This window comes from Neomonachus schauinslandi, chromosome 5 (genome assembly GCF_002201575.2).
Source record: "Neomonachus schauinslandi chromosome 5, ASM220157v2, whole genome shotgun sequence".
In the NCBI taxonomy this organism is placed as follows: Eukaryota; Metazoa; Chordata; class Mammalia; order Carnivora; family Phocidae; genus Neomonachus; species Neomonachus schauinslandi.
Window position 1 is genome coordinate 174465996 of NC_058407.1, and position 13936 is coordinate 174479931.

General features: G+C 51.9%; 1 protein-coding gene across 1 annotated transcript in view; it reads left to right on the forward strand.

Moving 5' to 3' along the window:
• The window catches only part of GNA12 (G protein subunit alpha 12), a 135969-nt gene extending 123129 nt beyond the window's left edge, over nt 1-12840 (forward strand). The window contains exons 5-6 of the mRNA XM_021680134.2: nt 8725-8775; nt 10144-12840. Coding sequence (XP_021535809.2) covers nt 8725-8775; nt 10144-10713 — 621 coding nt within the window. The 3' untranslated portion in view covers nt 10714-12840. The remainder of the gene's footprint in view (nt 1-8724; nt 8776-10143) is intronic.
• Nucleotides 12841-13936: the final 1096 nt, after the last annotated feature.

Genomic DNA, 13936 nt, shown 5'->3' on the forward strand with positions numbered 1-13936 from the left:
CGCACACATTGTACCCACGTCAGTTCCCTGGTTTCGATACGGTACTGTGCTAACATGAGATGTAATCATCGAGGGCAGTGGGGTGATGTACACAGATCTCTACTATCTTTACAACTTTCTGTGCATCTATAATTATTTGTCAAACTACAAAATCTGTAGCAAAACAAAACAAAAAAACTATTCCTAAATATATTGTGTTCCTTAGTGCTAAGTGGAATTGCTTTTTTTCAAATTTTATATTCCAGTTGCTTACTTAATAGATTACCTGTTTATTACAAAGGATATTAAAGGCTACAAATGAACAGCTGGACAAAGAGATACACAGGGCAGTGCCATTCCAGAAGGTCCTGAGCACAGGAGCTTTTGTCCTTGTGGAGTTTGGGGCTCACCACCCTCCAAAAATGGAGACATTTTTGTTGAGCAACCTAGAAGCTCTCCAAATCCTATAGTTTAGGGATTTTTATGGAGGCTTCATTACATAGGCATGATTGATTAATCACTGGCCATTGGTTATTGATTCAACTTCCAGCCTCTCACCCCTCCCCAGTGGTCAGGGGTGGGGCTGAAAGTTCCAACCTTCTAATCACGGTTGGTTCCTCTGGGGACCAGCCCCTATCCTTGAGAGCTTTCCAAAAGTCGCCTGATTAACGTAAACACAGGTGAGGTTGAAAGGGGTTTGTTATGAATTATAAAAGGTACCTTTATCTCTTTATCATTTAGGAAAATCCCAAGGCTTTTAGGAGCTCTGCCTGCCAGGGGATGAAGACCAAATATACATTTCTTACCATAAATCGCAATACCACAACTTGCTGAGCTTTTGTGAAGAATACTGTGTCTGTACAAGAAGGCTTTGGTCTTTAGTTTTGCTTTTTTTTTTTTAAGATTTTATTTATTTATTTGACAGAGACAGCGAGAGCAGGAACACAAGCAGGGGGAGTAGGAGAGGGAGAAGCAGGCTCCCCGCTGAGCAGGGAGCCCGATGTGGGACTCGATCCCAGGACTCTGGGATCATGACCTGAGCCGAAGGCAGACGCTTAACGACTGAGCCACCCAGGCGCCCTTTAGTTTTGCTTTTTGGTAAAGCTTGTCAGTTCTAGTATTGGGGTTGTGCTGCCCTCATAAAAGACATTAGCAAGTATTCTTCCTCTTTGGTTTTCTTTAAAAGTTTGCATAAGATTAGTGTTACCTCTTTTTGAGTGTTTGATTCACCTAATTCAGTGAAATTCACCAATGAAACCATGGGCCTCGGGTTTTCTTTTGGGGAACATTTGTTATAACAAATTCATGTTTTGTTTTAACATTCATGTTTTTTAAAAGTAAACATAGGTCTGTTCAGGTTTCACTGTTGGTAAATTGAAATCTTGAAAGTTTTGTCCATTTCATCGAAGAAATCCAGTTTGTTAGCATGAAGTTATTCATAATGTTCTCTTAATATCTCTGTAATGTCTGTAGGGTCTGCAGAGTAACTCCTCTTTCATTGCCGGTGCTGGTGATTCCCCTTGTTCTTACTGGCTAAGACGTTATACATTTTGTTGGCCTTTTTGAAGAGCCAACTTTTGGCCCCGTTAATTTTTTTTCATTGTGCATCCATTTCCTATTTCAGTGATATGTGGTCTTTTTTATTTCCTTCCTTCTACTCCCCTTGGGTTTTCTTTGCTCTTCCTTTTTAGGCTTTTTGAGAAAGAAACTTAAATGATTTTGGATCGTTTTTCTTTTCTAATATAAATATTTTTTATTTTAATTGCAGTATAGTTAACATACAGTTTTATATTAATTTCAGGTGTACAGTGTAGTGATTCAGCACTTCATACATCACTAAATTTAGAGGTACAGATTTCTCCCCTAAATAATACATTAACTACATGTGAAAGTATTTTTTTTAAGATTTTATTTGTTTATTTGAGAGAACACAGGGGTATGGACAAAGGGAGAGAGAGAATCCTCAAGTAGACTCCCCGCTGAGCACAGAGCCCGATGCAGGGCCCTATCACAGGACCCTGAAATCATGATCTGAGCCGAAGTCAGACACTTAACCTACTGAGCCACCCAGGCCCCCCCCCCCAAATATTTTCTAATGTACTTTGTGATTTCTTCTTGGTTTCTAGTATTATTTCCATGTGCTTCATGGAGTTTCCCTCTCCCTGCTTGCATTTCCCATCTGTTCTTGCTGTTGTGCACTTTTTCCACTAGAATCCTTAGCATATAAATCATAATTATTTTAAATTCCTAGTCTGTTAATTCCAAAACCTCTGCCATATCAGAGTCTGGCTCCAATGCTTGCTTCATCTCTTCAGGCTGTGATTTTTGCCTTTTAGCGGGCACTGTCATTTTCTGGTGAAAGTCAGGCATAATGTATCAGTTGCTGGCTCCAGCCGCGTCTTCCATCCCCAGTAAGCTGTAAGTCTCTGTATTCACCTGCCTCTCCAAGGTGGGGGGCAGTGGTTTGCCCTGTAACATCAAATCTGGGACGGATCTAAGAAGGGTTGTTGGTTTTCATTCAGCTTCTTCAGCTTTTGTGTTGTTGTGAGGACCGGAGTGACAACTTGGAGGTTCTTTACGTGTGGGATCAAAAAGGTGGGATTCTGCAGTGGAAACCTTTAGGAACTTGCTCAGCCCTCTCCCTTCCCACCCCTACTCCCAGCCTCCCTCACCCTCTGATGTCGGTGCTTTCTTATCTGGAGGAAGAGAATGTCTAAAATCATGCTCTGGAATTTCTTTCTAGCTCATTTTCTGTGGCGGTCCCTATGATAGAAATGGAGAATCTAAATCTGTGGTTGTCAAGGCTGAGTCTATAATTCGTACTACTAACCTTGCGGAACTGTTTCAGGGATGAGCCTAGCAGCTCTTCATACACCCGCAAAGTTCCTCATGTACAGACAGCACCGCCTTAAACCCAGACAGGATCCCAGTGAAACGCCACTTCACATACACTAGTGTGGTCACAGGCTAGCGAGGGCCAGCGGGGATGGGAAGCCTTCTTACCTTTGCTGGTGTAGATGCAAACGGGGGTGGTCGCTGTGGAACACGGTGGTGGTTCCTCAAAAAATTAAACCTAGAATTGCCGTATGACCCAGAAATTCCACTACTAGGTGGAATATATGCCCAAAAGGATTGAAAACAGGTGTTCAAATGAAAACTTCTGCGTGAATGTTCCTAGCAGTAGCCAAGGGCTGGAGGCCGTCCAGATGCCCGTCCACTGAGCAGTGGGTGAGCGCTGGATGGTGTGCCCATGCGGGGTGTTCAGCGAGAGAACGGAGGACACCCACAGCTGCTACGACATGGGTGAACCGTGAGCGCGCAATGCCGAGCAGAACGGGGGAGTACCTGCTGCCTTCGGGGGTGACAACAGCGTCTTCAGACGAGGTAGAGCTGACGGATGCACATCACCGCGAAGACGCTACATGCCACTGTGTTACAGACACTTGCTTTTCAGGATTTTGTTTTTTTATGTTTTATTGATTTCAGTAATCTCTACACCCAGTGTGGGGCTCGAACCCACAACCCGAGATCAGGAGTCGCACGCTCCACTGACTGAGCCAGCCAGGCGCCCTACACACACACGCCTTTAAATGGTTAATTTCATGTTATGTGAATTTGACCTCAGTTGAAGAAAAAGAGAAATCCCAGATGAGAGGGGCCTGGCACTTTAAAGCGCTCACGGTGGACCTTTTCCTGGGGTCTTAATGACAGATGGGAAGGAGCAGCTGGCCCCGGGAACGGGGGTGGGGGACTTCACAAGCACGGCGACATCCCGTAAGACAAGGACCACCAGCGTGAGCCAGCCTCGGGCCAGCTTCCTCCACACCTGCACGTTCGGGGGCAGAAGTGCTAGGCCACCAGTGTCCTGGGCTCTGCCCCCACTTGACACGCTGTTAGGTTCACTTGTTGTAGTTTGGTTTCCATTTTGAGGGGTTGATATTTTAAATAAATTTTGTTCTTAGTTATGCAAGATACCTGCATGGTTCCAAAGGCAAAATGCATTCTGAGACATCTAGCTTCTACCCTTGTGTCTCCTCCCCTGTCTTCCTCTTCCCTGTACCTCATCATTTTTATCTGTTGCTGGTTTATCTTTCTGTGTCTCCTTTCTTAAATATACGCCAATAGCAACTGCTTTAATTTCCCCACCAATTCTTACACACAAGGAGACTTTGTTGTGCCCCTTGCTTCTTTCACACAGCCGTGTGTCAACCATCCGCTCTCCACAGCTGCGTCCGGCCCCCCGCGTGAAGATAACGTGCTTTGTGCAGCCAGCCTTCCTTCTGTCTGTGGACACTTGGGTTCTTCCCGGGCTTTTGATATTCTAGAGGTGCTACAGTGAATCTTATACCTAATATTTTAGGATTGCCAATTAGCAACAATTTATAGGCACCCAGATTAAAATTTGAGAATCTCTATTTCTATGTGATGTATATTAATATGATGCTTTATCTTTTTCCAGAATACTTTCACAGCTGTGATATCATTTACTCTCACAAGACCCCAGTGAAATGTCATAGGTATTGGCAAAGCCTGAATTCAAGTGAAGGGTTTCCTGTGGGGAGTTAGATAATTTTTTTTTTTTAAGTGTTTGTAGTTCTCTATTCAAACATTGGTTAGCATCTCTATAAAGCCAAAGTTATGTCTTAAATATGATATTTGTAAGTAATAAAAATGAAATTCTGACCTTTGGAATACTTTGTTGTTGTTTCTAATATACAGCAGTTTTAAAATTTGTCTTCGTAATATGTTTAAACGAGTGAAGTAAACTTCTGAGTCCTCTAGCTCACCATTGACAAGCCCTGTGTCTCCATCCCATGTGACTGACCCCATTTTAGAATACCAAAATCAACCTCACTGGGTCCAGGAACTATAGGAACAGCTCATGTGTGCAGAGATAGGATTCCAAACTGAAAACGCACCGGCCCCAAGTGCAGATTCCTGTTTCTCTTTGTAACCGCCGTCCCTGCGCACCCGTCAGCCCGCGGCACTGGCAGGAAGTACTAGGAACTGAACCGAGGGTGTGGGAGAATGGGTCTCATCGCCGGCAGGAAAACGGGTGTGACCAGTCAACCTGGAATATCGATCCTTTTTTTTTTTAAGATTTTATTTTTATTTATTTGACAGAGACACAGAGAGAGAGGGAACACAAGCAAGGGGAGTGGGAGAGGGAGAAGCAGGCTTCCAGCTGAGCAGGGAGCCCGATAAGGGGCTCGATCCCAGGGCCCTGGGATCATGACCTGAGCCGAAGGCAGACGCTTAACGACTGAGCCACCCAGGCACCCCTGGAATATTGATCTTGACGGCCTGGTCTTATGTGGTGTTGAAAAAGCCGAGTCTGTTCACTCGCAGTCTTGAATTAGCTGGATGAAGTGTACAAGGTCAGCCGATGTCCTCTGACGGGGCTGGTTCATAATGCAGGGACCGCCAGCACACGGACGGACGGGTGTGCAGGGGTGTGTCTGGTGATGGGGACAGAAGCTTCAAAGCAGCAGCGAGCCCGCTATGTGATTCGTCTGCAGCAGGTGTGGGTGATGGGTGCTCCCAGGGAAGATGTCATGAAGAATAGAGTCCATTTGCCAAAAAGCTCATTCTCTCTATGGGTGTGATATGTCCAGGCCCTGCCCACTGTCTTCCGGCCACATTTGCCCATCTGTGGCACAACTGTAAGCACCCCAAAAAGACCCGCTGCTGCTTGAGACTGATCAGCCCCCCTTCACCACCACAAGCACCCCCCAGACTCGTCCCGCTGCTGGTCATAGAAATGCACATTTTGCTGGGAATTGGGTCAGGAAAGCAGTCTGATGTCAAGCCTGTGCCTAGTAGTCTCTGAGCACATCCTAACAAGCTTTCGTCTACTCCGTGGATCCATGGTGTTATTAAAGAAGTGACTTAGATCTTCCGACCAAGGAGGGTTATAAAAAGCCCATTTCTCATGTACTCTTTCTCGTTAGACCATGAGACTGCAGTGGCCATCAAGAGGACCCCGGGACTGTTTGGCCACACGTGATCCTCTTTTTGTAAAGGTGCCATCTTTGTCCGTTTGGTCTGCTGATAAACATACCTAACCTGTGATTTTGAGAAATATTCTGGAAGCTGGAAAGCCCAAGGTCAAGGTGCCCACAGACTCGGGGTGTGGTGAGAGCCCCCTCCTGGTTCATGGATGGTGTCTTCTTGCTGTGTCCTCACGAGACAGGAGGCAGGGGCCAGAGCGCTGGGGTCTCTTTTATTATGGCGCTGACCCTGTTCATGGGGGCTCCACCCTGCAAAGCCGCGATGCCATGGCCCTGGGGGCTAGGTTTCAGCACATGATGGGGGCGGTGGCACAGTCTGCAGCGGGTGCTACATGGTTCATTCTGTGGTGGCCCCTTAGTTCCTGCCACTTGCCATTTCTCCCAAGACGTGACTCCTTCCCCCAGTGTCGGAAATCTGTCAGAATTTAAACCTGGACGTTTTAAGGAACTGGTGCTCTGGGAACCATGAAGCCCGTGCAAATGATCGTTCTGTAGGCTGCATGTCGAATCTGATGGCGTACCCCTCAGTCCCTGACGGTAAACCACAGCATCCAAACCATGGTCCCCACTCAGCCTGGCGGGGCCACGGAGTGTGGAGCTCAGTGACTCCTTGCTGGTCCGAACGAGCTGATTCTCTTCCCTCCTTGCCTTGATGGGGGAGCTCTGTGGACGGACAGCCCCAGGGCAGCTGCCGCAGGGACCCGCAAGTTAGTGCCGAGAAGAGGCAGGCCTGGCATGAAACTGGGTTCCCCCTCCTCGTACACCCCCCCCGAGCATGCAGGTGGTGGCAGAGAGCCCCAGATAAATCTTGTACCTCTGAAGGAGTGAAAGGATGCTAACATTTGGAGCGCAGGTGGGGTGACCCTGACTTCAAGCTCACTAGGGATCTTTCCATTCAAACTGGGACATACCGCTTTCTCGCTTTTTTAATACTTTATACTTCGCTCATCCTTCATTGTGTCCTCTGGGGCACTTTTCCTTTCACACCTTCACCGTTGGGTGAGCACGCATGTGTCACTGTTTCCCCAGGACAGTTGTCAGGCCGTGGTGACGGGACGTTGGCCGTGACTTTATGCCCAACCACACCAAAGCCCACTTTCTTTTCGCCCGGTGCCACCGCATGCCTCAGAGTGACCCAGGGTGGCCCGGGCTGTGAGGGGCCGCCGCCAGCTGGTCTCCAGGTGTGCAGACACCACCAGCTCTCCCTGCACCTCCAGAGTCCCTGAGTGGGAGGCAGGGGAGCTGAGAGAGACGTGGTTGTGGGGGAAGTCACGGATCAGATGGGTTTCTCTGTCGCCCCTTCTTGGACCAGCTGCCCCACCCTGTGGAGATGGCTGTCCCCACACCCAGGCTGGTGTCAGAAGGGGACAGACACCGAAGGGCGCGGCTGGCAGAATGGCAGAGGCGGGGTGCCAGGGAGTGGGGTGTCCGTCCTGGAGCCCCAGGTGCCATCCCTCCTGCCTGTGTGTCCCTAGAGCAGAGAGCAGACTGCGCCCACCGCACGCTGACATTCGGGAGAACTGCACATGCGAATCCTCTGTGCTAGAGTGTGTGTGATGCGTGTTTCTGTCCCCCTTAAAACTGCTGTCTTGTCAATCCTCCACAGGGCTGGAGGGACGTAAAACGGGACAGCTGACTCCCACTGAAGCAAATTGACTCCTTACTGTCTTCCTTGGGGCCTGTTGGAGGCTGACTGGGGCAGAACTCCAGGGGTCAGGGTGTTGCTCCTGTCATTTTCATCGGTTTCCTTTACTGTTTTATATAAAGTCATAGGCTCGAGCCATAATCCCGCACCTTTCCGGTGGTGTCTCCTCCGTGACGGCCTAGGGTGTCAGCCTGCCGCCTGCACGCTTCTGTGTGAACGCAGGCAGACGTGGGCTTCCCCGGCGGGACTGTCCCCGGGCCCGCGTGAGGGAGCCCGAGCCACCGAGCGCCGTCCGGTGGTGCCTGTGGAAGCCACGTCCTCCGTGTGCGCGGGGCGCCGTGACTCGTCTGCCTTCTGCTTCTTGAGGGAGAATCGCAGCTATGCGCTCACCCCGTCCTCTGTCCCGCTCCCTTCAGTGTTTGAACACCCTCTAAACGCTTTTCCTGAAACGGGGCCCAGGGTGACCATAAGGTGCACGTTTGCTGGAGAACGGTCTCTGTATGGACGTTCAGGGCAGAGAACGTCCAGGCCGTGACAGGTTCGCTGTTCCACCGCAGGAACCCAGACTGAAGGTTCTCGTTCGAGGCTGCGAATCAGGTCGTACAGACGTGGGGGGCAGCAGTGGAATGTTGGGCCCGTTTCCGGAAACTGGAAAGTGTGTGGTCACAGGCCTGTCGTTGAAGATTTGCCCTCTCTAGAGACCACATCCACAGTGCCCTGGGCCATCTCTGTCCAAGCAGGACTGCTCACAGGGCCCTAACGTAAGCTTCTGGCTCTGGAGCAGGCCAGTGTGCTTGTCTGGAAAGGAAGGGTTAGCCCGGCCAGAGGGGCCAGCCCCCTGCCCGTCACCAGACTCAGCCGGGGTGCTTTGAAAACACAGTCTGAACTTGAATTCTAGAGAAACTGCATTTAAAAATGTTTTCAGCTGTGTTTTTAATTTTTTAAAAATGCCTGTATGCTCTTAGTCTCTTTGCCTTCCCATTTATACAGAGGGGAAACAACACTCATGTGATTCTGTTATCATCTCCTAGTGGCCAAATCAGGGTTCTCCACCAAGACTGAGTCGTGCGTGTTTTTCCTCTGTGACAGGGTGAATCGGTGAAGTACTTTCTGGATAACTTGGACCGGATCGGCCAGCTGGTGAGTACAGACCCCACCCCCCACCCCCGAGAACTGTGAGCCAGGGTTAGGAAGCGTGTGCTTGGAGGCCGGAGCAGCCCCCGGCCCGCGGGTGTGTGCACCATCCTTGGGCGCCCTGCGCCCCGCATCCGATGACTGTGGACGGAGCTGTCATGTCTTGCCCTCACTCAGCTCCCGACTCTGGGTCAGCGTGGAGGGAACGTCCGTGCGTGGCGTGAGCATTCCCTCCTCACGTTCTTGCTCGGACTACCACAGAGGACTCAGGGATTCTTTAGTGAACGGAGGATTTCCTTTAACGTTTTATGATGGGAAACGCACACACACACACACACACACACAAGGACAAATCGTCGGATGAGCCTCCGGGCCGCCCTCCGCCAGGAGCACACACATCCTCGCGTCGTTCCACAGTAACAGGATCCTGAATCCTGCCCGCGACACCACTGTTGCTCCTAAGACATCCGCAGCATTCCTCGATATCGACCGCCATCCGGTCTGCTCGGGGATCTGCCCGCGTGTCCCATCCGTGTTTTCCCGTGTGCGCTGCTTGTTTGGCAGTTGGAATCCGCGCCCTCGTAAGGCCCGTCCTTCACACTTGGGCCGCGTCACTCACCTGTCTTCTACTCCGTAGGTTTCTCCCCCGTCTTCCCTTTCCTCCCCGTTTATGTGGTGAAGTAGCTGGATCGTTCCTGCGGGGGGGCCTCTCGCGCCGGTCGCTGTCTCCCCTGCAGTGTTGGCTCTCTGCCCCTGCTCCCGTGTGAGCGGGCTCTGGACCCAGAGGCCTCATCGCCCCTGTTTGGTTTCTGGCGGGGCCGCTGCCCGCGTGATTGTGCGCAGTGGTCGTGGAGGGTTTTAACGGCAGCGCCACGGTTGCGGAAGACTTCCCAGAATGACGTATTACGTAGATTGCGGACTAAATCTAACTAGCATCGCAAACCTAGATTAAATTAGTTCACAGTAAGGTTTGGGAACGCGCATGCTTTAGAATTCAGGAAGGGACAGAGGTGGCCGTGGGCAGAAACAGACCCGGGGGTTCCGGCAACCTGCCTCAGGCCAGGGGGCCTCTGCTCGCTTGAAACAAGCCCTTATTGGCTCCCTGCTCAGCAGGGGGTCTGCTTCTCCCTCTGCCCTCTTCCCTCATTCTCTCTCTCTCAAATAAATAAATTTAAAAAATCTTTAAAAAAAAAAAAAAAGAAAGAAGCTCTTATTGCCTTCGCCTCTGTTCCGTGGCCAGTGTCTGATGGTACAGACGAAAGTGGCTTTTGGTGTTCAGTGCAACTTCTCACCCAAGTGCATTGGACTCTTGATCCTCATTTTCCCGTGTTCTTCTGCTGCTGCTAAACTTTCACCTTCTCCTGTATTTTACAGAACTACTTTCCTAGCAAGCAGGACATCCTGCTGGCACGGAAGGCCACCAAGGGCATTGTGGAACATGACTTCGTCATTAAAAAGATCCCTTTTAAGATGGTGGACGTGGGCGGCCAGCGGTCCCAGCGCCAGAAGTGGTTCCAGTGCTTTGACGGGATCACATCGATCCTGTTCATGGTGTCCTCCAGCGAGTACGACCAGGTGCTCATGGAGGACAGGCGCACCAACCGGCTGGTGGAGTCCATGAACATCTTTGAGACCATAGTCAACAACAAGCTCTTCTTCAACGTCTCCATAATCCTCTTCCTCAACAAGATGGACCTCCTGGTGGAGAAGGTCGAGACCGTGAGCATCAAGAAGCACTTCCCCGACTTCAAGGGCGACCCGCACAGGCTGGAGGACGTGCAGCGCTACCTGGTGCAGTGCTTCGACCGGAAGAGACGGAACCGCAGCAAGCCCCTGTTTCACCACTTCACCACCGCCATAGACACGGAGAACATCCGCTTCGTGTTCCACGCTGTGAAGGACACCATCCTGCAGGAGAATCTGAAGGACATCATGCTGCAGTGAGGGGCGGGGTGCCCCCGCCCTCGCCCACAGCAGCCGGGCCCGCGGGGGCTCCTCGGATCCGTGCCGCCGCCGCACCGGCCACGCCAGCCACGCCCCAGGCCCGGGGACACGGACACTCGGGCGTTAGCTACTGAACCCGGGGCGTAGTCAAACTACTGAGAATCCAAGGGGTCACTTTGGCATTCACGCGTAATACCTAGCAACACAGCTTTCTCTCTCTCTCCAGAAACTGTATTCCTTCTCTGACACAGTTTAATCGCGGGTGGAGTGTCGGCCGTGGGTGTGCACACGCCCGCACACGCACTCTCAGTAACGACAGCACAAACAGCTGGCCTTGCAGACGGCTTTTCCCGCTAACTTGCGAGTCTTCCGTGAGACAGACGAGCCCGAGAGCTTTGCCTCACGGTGGTCTGCGGGAGATCAGGCGTCTCTGCGCCACCTCCCAAAGCGCACGCGTTGCCTTGGAAAACCCTAGTGCCGGTTCCTTGAGAGACCCTGGTCCAGGCACCCATGACCTGGCCAGGGGCCCCCAGCTTTAGAGGGTGGGCGTGGGCTTGCCTTAACACCCCACGGCCGGTGCGCCGGCGGTGGGCACGCCTGTTACACGCACCCGCCCTCCCTCCCCCTGGCCTCGCAGGTGACTCTTCTTTCAAGTCCTGACACCTGCAGTGGGCTGTATCCGCCTTCCCTTCTTTCAGAAGGTACTAGAGCGCTTCCTCTTCCCCTCGGGGCTTCTGAACACTGGCAGGATTCCTAGCACAGCCTCTGTGAATGCCGCAGCTGACCTTTCAGAGAGCCCAGACTCTGAGTTTCTGCAGACTGCCCCCACCCCGATGCCTTTGGACGGCCGGTCCCCGCTTGCAGCTCTGCTGGGGGTCTCGATTCTTACCAAGGTCTCTTGCTTCCATTCGTGTACACATGTCACCAGCAAACACTGCCGGACATAGCTCTCATCCAGGAGAAGCTGCCCAAGCCCGTGAGTGTGGACACAGGAGGACAAATGTCCCTCTCTGTGCCCTTGCCCACTTACCTTTGTGCAGGCGTCGCTCCCTGGCTGTCAGCACACTGCATCCCAAGCTGGTCCCGCTGTGCGTTCCTCTCCTAGGACAGTCTGTCTGGTGTGTTGGGACTTTCCCCAGCATTGAAAAGGGAACAAAAGAGCTTCATCTAACCGGCACCAGACCATTACTGTGGCCCCCGTCCCAAGGCCGCCCTCTTCCCGATCCTGTGTCCCTTTCACATCTCCCTCCTGGCTCCTTTCCAGCAAGCAAGATAAACAAGAATCTTGTGGCAGATGCTGATCCAGAAGGAAAGGGCGCGCAACCTGCTTCTGAGTCATCCTTGTTATCAGTGTTCATAATGAGGCGACAACATGAAATTCTTTCTCTTTTGGTGCTCGAGGCTTTGTGTCCGTGTATGTTAGAGTTCTGGTTTTTTTGGCTGGGAAAAAAACATTGCTGTTTGTGTACTGCTTCTGGGGCTCCTCATAAACTGAAGGATGTGACCCAGGGTCAGTGCCGATGACCGGGGCTTAAAGGAAAAGGAGCACTCTTGGCAGGCTCCCTCAGGGTGGTCTGGGGTCCTTCCAGCCCTGTCCCCAGGGCGGCGGGCCCCCCCTCACGAGTCACTCACTGTCAGGGCCTCACCAGCTGCCACTTACTGATGGAGGAGCCGTCACCCTGGCCCTGGCCCCTGCCCGCTGGCACTCGGGGCGCCTTGGGCTGGGCTCTGCCCGCCATGTGCACCACGCTCCGGCCCCTTTAACACCGCGGGCAGGAGAGGCGGGGCTGCGCGCTGAGCTGCGTGGGGGGCCGGGCAGGCGCCGCGGCCTGGGTCCCTGGGCGGACAGGGTGGGGGGGGCGGTCTCTGAAGGCCCTGGCTCGAGGTTCTGGGCTTCATCGGAATTGGGGAAAGAAACTTTTTGCAAGGCTCAACTAAAACCATTCACAGCTTCCCCACACATAGACTGTAGTTGTTTTTTGTCTCTAAAACCTTTGGCTTTTGTATTTTTATTTTAATTTCACTGTTATCCTTGATTATTGTCTTTTTTATTGAGTTGTTGGAGAAGCAGGAGATAGTCGTGCCTCATCTATTATTGCAAAAATGTAACAATAAACTTCCTCAAAATAAGATATTTCTTCATAGTTCTACTGTTTACATAGAAGGACACATGTAGGCTTTTCCCTGAAATACTCTTCTATTTGTAGAGAAATGGTCTCAAAGACTTTGCGTTCAGCCTTGTGATGTACAGAGATCTCCAGGATCTGTATTCTTGTAACGTTTTTTTACTTCTTGGATAAAAGAAAAATAAGTCCGGTTATTTTAACTCCGAGATCCCAAAATACTCTCAACACAAGATCATTAGTTAGGACTGCCTCGCTTGGGCGTCCTGGGGACAGCGCACACGGACTCAGTGGGACTCGTGGGATGAAGGCGCCCCCCAGGATGCGCACGGCCCACACAGCTGGTTCACGGCTCCCACTTCCCACCCCGCGGGCCTTGGTTGGAGGGCCCAGTGTGGTGGCGACCACCTTTGCTCTGGGTGTTCATTAAGCTCTATCCTCCGCATTCGAGCCCAGCCATTAAGTCAGATCTTTAGTCCCCAAATTCAGAGCCCGACACCATCAATCCTGACTGTACTTGAAGGTTCACTACCCGATCGTCGGCCTTTAATCCCGAAAGTGTGCTGCACGGAGCCCGACACACACAACTGTCTCAAGTACTGCTTTCCGTGAAAGCACCGGAAACACAACTTCAAAGCCAATAAAAGCGTCTTGTACATAGAGACGGGTGTGTGCATGCGTGTGTGAATGCATGTGCATGTGCGGCCCTCACGTGGCCTGAGGGAGGGAGGCCCCGAGTGCGGCTCTGAGGTCTGAGAGCTCGAGAAGGACCTGCTGCTGGACCCTTGGCGTGGCCTGAGCCCCGCCACCAGAGGGCGCCAGAGGGAGGGGCGGGGGCAGGTGGGGAGTCTGCTGTCCTGACCCCCGAGGTTCTCGTCACACTGCAGTCTTTTCCAGAAGGAGGCACGTGGGTGCTGTCCAGCGGCCGTGGCCTGGGTGGGGCACCGCGGTGTACCCGTCCAGAGAAACACCAGTGATGGGCGTGCTGCGTGCTCTGCGTTACCCCAGGGCTATGGGCTGAGCTCTGTGGGTTCCAGTTTCAACACGTGTCAGCGCCAGACAGGATGGTGATTCTCCACGCTGGCGCCGCAGTCCGATCC